Raw genomic sequence first — 6,695 nt, 5'->3', positions numbered from 1 at the left:
ATATATATATATATATGTATATATATGTATATGTATATATATGTATATGTATATGTATATATATGTATATGTATATGTATATATATATGTATATGTATATGTATATATATATGTATATGTATATATGTATATATGTGTATATATGTATATGTATATATATATATGTGTATATATATGTGTGTATACATGTGTGTATATATATGTGTGTATATATATGTGTGTATATATGTGTGTATACATATATATATATGTGTATATATATATATATGTATGTGTATATGTATGTGTATATATATGTATGTGTATATATATGTATATGTATATATATGTATGTGTATATATATGTATATATATGTATATATATATATGTATATATATGTGTATATGTATATGTATATATATGTATATGTATATATATATGTAAATGTATATATGTATATACATGTAACATACATATATGTATATATATGTATGTTACTCTCAAAGGTAAAACAAAAGCATTTTCTTGATGCAGATCTGAGTCAGGGGGTGGGCATTAAAATGGGTCGGAAGGCTAAACTTAAATTTTGATGTAACAGTGAGGGCCGCGGGTCGCAACAAAATCTAAGTACTCAAGAACATCCAGTAGTAACTTACTTCGGACTTGATATTGAATGTCGTAAAATCAATGTCTGTGTTTGAGTTAGGAATATTCTTCATACTACAGCTGTTTTTATTAATGCAACATGACTGCGGAATATCATTCTCACTGTAATAGCTTGTATTTCGCCAATCCAATGGACCATTCACTCCACAACACGACAACTTTATAAATAATCAAAGATAACTTTAATATTTTATAACTATTACTTACAATTAGTACAGTATTCATAATTGCTTTTATTTTAATTGGAAATATATAATTGTTTTCAAAAAGTCACGGATGACCACTTCAAATGGCATAGGCCTGAGGTCAAATACTTACATCATTTTGTATGGTATCAATCGCCTTTTTAACCTGGTTGTCGCTGCCATATTTACTGAGAGATTCCGGCATTTCTAAAAGATCAAATATAACTAAACATATTGTCCCATTCCAAAGTCTATTAATGACCATATATGATTTTTATATGCAAGCTTTGTTACAATTGTGCAAGTGGGTAATAGCAAAGAGTATAGAAAAAAGAGGTTCGACTGCTCTGATTTTGTATGCACGCAATTAAAAGTTTAAAAACAAATATTGCCAAAAGGTAGGGGCGTCCTATTAGAATTCGAATAGAGTTAATTTTTCTTTATGAGGACACGCCCCTTCGTGGCAGTATTTTTTGAAATAGGATTACGTTCCAACGAAACCAGGGGAGTCGGACCTACTCTTTGGTAATAGTATATTCTTAATCATGGCCTCCCTTTAACTATGCGGAGTAACCTTTGTTTGCATAATCAGTGCATCTGTTGATTTCCTCCCATGAACATTTTTTTTTTTCTCCAATGGACTTACTTTTTTTGATTAGTGTTTCAACCTCTGTTTGCTTAAAATATGCAAAGAGCCCGCCACCAACTTCGAGAATACAAATCAACATCAGGAACATAAAGAACTGGGGTAATAAAAACAAAAGATATATAAATGAGGTTCCATGCTAGCTCGTAAACAACTGAAAAAATACAATAAACACTTAAATTAGGATGGTGATGCAATACGCCAGGCCAATAATTAGCTTTACTCTCAAAAGCCCAGCCCAGACAAAAATAATGTGATACGCCTAAATGTGGTCATGATGACATCACACCGTGACCATATATAGGCACGACATGACTCTACACATGGTAGGCCCGTAGCGTGACTTAATTTGTGGGAGGTTTGTTTCAGTGGAAAGTGGACCATTTGGAAACCATTATACAATAACGTAATATTGTTAGCTGGGAAAGCTTAAGAACTGCCGACTGGAAATACTTCTGGATTGTATGATCCCTGATACTCTGGAGAACATATATATAAATCTACGAATATCAATTATTCGTTTTTAAATGCGGACCTTCTCCAATTTTTGGGCGGTTCGTCGTAACTCCCTTAACCCCCCACCCCCCGCTACGGACCTGCATGGGCATACAACAGTCTTTTGTCAAAGAAAATGTGAGTGTGGACAGCGCTTTATATGGAATATACGCACATTATAAATTATTATATTATGCTTATCAAATTGTATAGAATACTGAAAATGTACATCCAGTAAGTACTACTGAGCTACTTAAGTTCAATATTATAATACTGTATACATTGCTTTATACTCAGGGGCGGATCCACGTGCCCCTCCCCCGTCTTGCCACTAAATTTTAAAATTTCAAGGCATAGGCCTATATTGAAATTAGCGCTCTTACTTATCTATTCAGAATATGTTGTGAGCACCCCCCCCCCCCGTTTGAAAAATTCTAGAGCCTCCACTCGGGTTAAAACAGTGGTGTGGCGGCCGAGGTCCCCGACGAGTGGGAGGGGGTGGCGATGTCCCCGACGAAAAAAAGTGGTCGTGGTCGGGCTTCGCTCAAAACCTCTCGAAAGTGTTCCAAGGGCTTCGAAAAATATAACAATTTAGGGGTTTCTAAGGCTTATTTAATCGATTTCAGAGTGTACCAATATATGTAGAAAATACATACATTCTTTTTCTCCCCGACGAATTGTGGTTCTTCTTTCCGACGGGGGCCCTTCCCCCACCCCCTTCTTGCGCCACCCCTGGGTTAAAAATAAATTTAATAATACAAATACAATTCTTCTAGCATGTATGATGTTGGATAACGCATTGTGTTGTACAGTGTTGACGCGTTTTATTCTACAAAGTTAACTTACAGTACATAACAAACAAGTATTTTCGAGACAAGATCCACAGCATCCTAAGAAGCCAATCAACATCATTAATCCACCAATTCCGATGAGAACATACACTGCGATGTAGTATTCTTCTAGCTCTTCTGCTGCGTATGTGTACTCACGCACTGTGGGATCGAAACAGAGCCACAGGCCTACACAAAGAAGCGCACATCCGCATAACTACAAAAATAAATATAAAAAAATAATAATGTTAACATTATAATGTTCTATTCTTCATGAAATAAAAATGAAGACAGACAAATATGAAGTACTGTAATATCCCTACGACATTTTCTTTGTTCATCAAGCAGTGTTTTCAATATCATGGGCTTGTCGTTCGTATTCAATTTTTATTGCAAAATATCATATTTCCTTTGCAACTAAATTTGGTTTATTGAATTCCATTTTTTATATTCCGTATATATAAAGCCAGCTTTTGTTACCCACGAAACCCGATTGTGCAAGAAAGTGGACCCTCAATAATAGTTTTAACAGCAATGTAAAATATTGTAAACACTAGGGCTGTCATTAGTACCACACAAATACAACATATTGCTCAGTTAACAGGAGGTAAACCAAGGATGATAATCCTCCCCCCCCCCACACCCTCCCTATGGTGTTTATTTGTTTTGTTTTTGCATCATAATCCCTGATATAGACAATGGGACATTCCACTTTTCTCACTTGTAACCTACATGGCTTGGTAATTTGATCAAGGAGCATAACATGTACCTCGAGAATAAGAAATTTGAGGCGAATTTAAAATGGAGTAAATCACAAACGTGATTGCGATTTTGAGATAGTGTAGAATTACAAGGACCAGGCACAACGCGACTCAGGCGGATTGCCCTTGATTGCCCTCAAGAGTCCAGATAAAAGCGTGGAGTAATAATTACTCCAACATGGTGGTATAGGCATGGAGGTATAGTATAGCATAGGCAGACTACAACAAGCAAATAAATGCAATCTCTCCCGTGTCAATAACCTGGACCGAAGCAACACCTTGGCAATTACTTTTGTTGAAGAAGAACCAAATACTGTAAGGCCGGTTTCTAGTCAACATTTCAGTTTAGTCTAGTAGCAGAACTTGCTGCTAAAAAAAAAAGCATTGCTGTTTTTCAATATTTTGCCTTTTAATCTATATAATATATATATATATATATATATATATATATAATATATACATATATATGTATATATATGTATATATATATATAAAATAAAGGATATATATAAAATAAAGGATATATTTGACGTTTCCTAATCTAATAATCATACATTTGTGCACGAATTATTAATTACGGTTACTGCAACCTTTGCACACTTAAGTGGAGCAGACCTATACACACTTTTGCCACTGTCAATATGCACCAGTACATGCAATGCCACAACATCCTTCCAGGTACCCCTTTATACTATGGAGTGGATAGAAACAAATGTACCGTATTGATAAAGTGCCTTGTCGAAGTATGCAAGCGAAATCCACAGCGAGGGTTCGAACCCCGACCTCAGGATTTAGAACTCGATCGTGCATGCTAACCGCAGTTGTTTGAAAGCCTCAGAGTCAAGGCAATGACGTTCAGGAACTTATTCCTTCCTACCAAAATCCGCTACCGGTACTCTAAATATATTTACATCAACAATTGGCATACCTACATTGAGAAGTATGTGTATTTTAAACTCATGTGCTATTAGGTATATTATTTTCTCATGTTATTTCCTGATACGTTGTGCATATTATCTGCTAGAGGTGTTTAACTTGTAAATGTCAATAAATAATAGCAACAACAACAGGAAGGATATTAAATTTTCTCGAAAATCAACGGACGTCTTGAAAATATAATTTTAAAATATTATATATCCTATACATTTCTCCCAGCAAATTATTGCCAGCAAATTTAAGTACGGGTATTACAGTAAAAAGTCTGTAAATCATTTGTTTTTTAATCTGTGACGTATTGAAAATTGACGTTTATTTCATTTTTTTATTGTTTTTTTTTTATAGATGTTTTGGTTCCAGATCTTTACTTAATAATACATGAATATGTAGCAGTACCGCACCGGCATAATGTCTGGTGTTTATGAGCTATTTTATTCGATGATGATATTCATTATAATTATTTTATAAAAGGTAAAATCTGAAGTTTTTCCATTTGCAAGTTATCATACAGATATGTTAAGACGAGATAATGTGACGATATACAAAGTCCAAACATTAGTGTGTATGATAGGCCTATGCAAGGAGGCCTATGGGACACTGGCGATATAATACGCCAGTGAGTATAAACAGGCCTGATACTATAACACATGGTAATATTACATTTCCAATAGACATATCATATCGAATAAGATTTAATTTTTAATGATCATATTTCCATTCGCAATTGAAATTCAATTCCTTAAAATCAGAGATGGAACGCAACACAGTGAATGTTTTTAATTCACGAAGCATAATGCTTAATCAATCTCACTCATTAAGAGGCCTGATCGAATTGAATCTTTCTGTTAATACATTTATAATTATAGGCCTACCACAATGGATATGCTATTTATCGGTACGGCACGGATGAACTAAATTTAGTCTATGTAAAAGTTTGATTTGCCATTTAGCATATATTGTGATGATTAACTACAAAATAAAAAACAATGCATACAGGGCCTAATTACAAAGATTAAACTTCAATACGATCATCTCCTTAAAAACATTATGATTTATACAGTAATAAAACATAAATAATTACTATAGCACATACATCATGAATTATTTATTCAACATAACCTAAATATTATTTTACTGACCTATACAGCATCTTAAAACAAAATAGTGATGGTACCCTGCAACTACAAGATTGGTATGGATATACGTAGTAGGCCCCTAGATATCTTGCTCAATATTCCTTGACATGTTGCACTATTTCCTTGTAGTAGTCGGTTATATCGTCCTTAGTTTCTGTAACTTGGCAGTGTTGTGAGGGCGCACACACACCCAGAAAATATTAATTGCAAACTCGGGCGCCCCACTCCATGGGAACTTGGTGAACACCTCATATCATGTTATTCCCGCACCTTAATTTTTCCATCGGAAAACCAGCCACGTCAATACTCATAGTACAGTACACGAAGCCGTTGGATTGTGGACATAGGAATATGACGAATGATGGAGTTGTTTAGTGTAGCTCCTGGTCAAAATTTGCTTCCCCCATCCCAACTAAAAAATGGTGAGCACTTCATCATCTAATTCTCACAGATGAGCAACATTCCCCCTATTTTTTTTCCATCGGCACCCCCCATGTCAAACTCAGATACGTCACTGTAATCTTAATCTGTCGAATCGTAAAGTTATATGTAGTTTCATGGTCATATTGCTGTTGGCTTGCATATAAATTAATATTCATCCTTCATTTTCACGGTAAAACATTCTGAACATTCCAAATTTTGATTTGCAGTGTCGGTACACCGGAGGCATGTAATTATAATAGGCCTATACACACACGTGAATTAATCGATCGTGGAAAAACTAATGAATGCGTTTTAATTATAGTTCTTCTATGATGAGGCATATTGTTATCACCGGTAATAGGAAAAAGAAAGGAAGCCACTATCAATCAGTTTTACAGTGATATTGGAATATGTCTATATGCAACAGTCACATGGACGGTACTATAAGGCCAAGACGACTAATGAATTACTCTAAATAAATTTCTTTGTCAATGTTTTAGAAGACGAGTTCCTTCCATAGAGATATAATAAGAATACTAGAGCGCTAACAGCAATGTATTCGATGTTCGAAATACGCAGAGCTGTGTGTGTGTACCATCCAAGATGGCTGCCATATATTCAGCCAATCAAATTTCGC

The 6,695-nt window shown here is 34.7% G+C and overlaps 1 protein-coding gene across 1 annotated transcript in view; it reads right to left on the bottom strand.

The window, feature by feature from the left end:
• Nucleotides 1–6,695, bottom strand: part of LOC117118410 (CD9 antigen-like) — a 17,716-nt gene that overhangs the window by 4,463 nt on the left and 6,558 nt on the right. Inside the window, exons 2-5 of the mRNA XM_033262994.1 lie at nt 2,819–3,019; nt 1,478–1,574; nt 965–1,038; nt 637–804 (exon numbers count right to left, since the gene is read on the bottom strand). Coding sequence (XP_033118885.1) covers nt 637–804; nt 965–1,038; nt 1,478–1,574; nt 2,819–3,019 — 540 coding nt within the window. The remainder of the gene's footprint in view (nt 1–636; nt 805–964; nt 1,039–1,477; nt 1,575–2,818; nt 3,020–6,695) is intronic.

This window comes from Anneissia japonica, unplaced genomic scaffold, assembly GCF_011630105.1.
Source record: "Anneissia japonica isolate Jap-2015-1 unplaced genomic scaffold, ASM1163010v1 scaffold695_len1296351_cov181, whole genome shotgun sequence".
NCBI lineage: Eukaryota > Metazoa > Echinodermata > Crinoidea > Comatulida > Comatulidae > Anneissia > Anneissia japonica.
The sequence above is the reverse complement of the archived record's forward strand: the minus strand, read 5'-3'. Positions and strand labels throughout refer to the sequence as shown.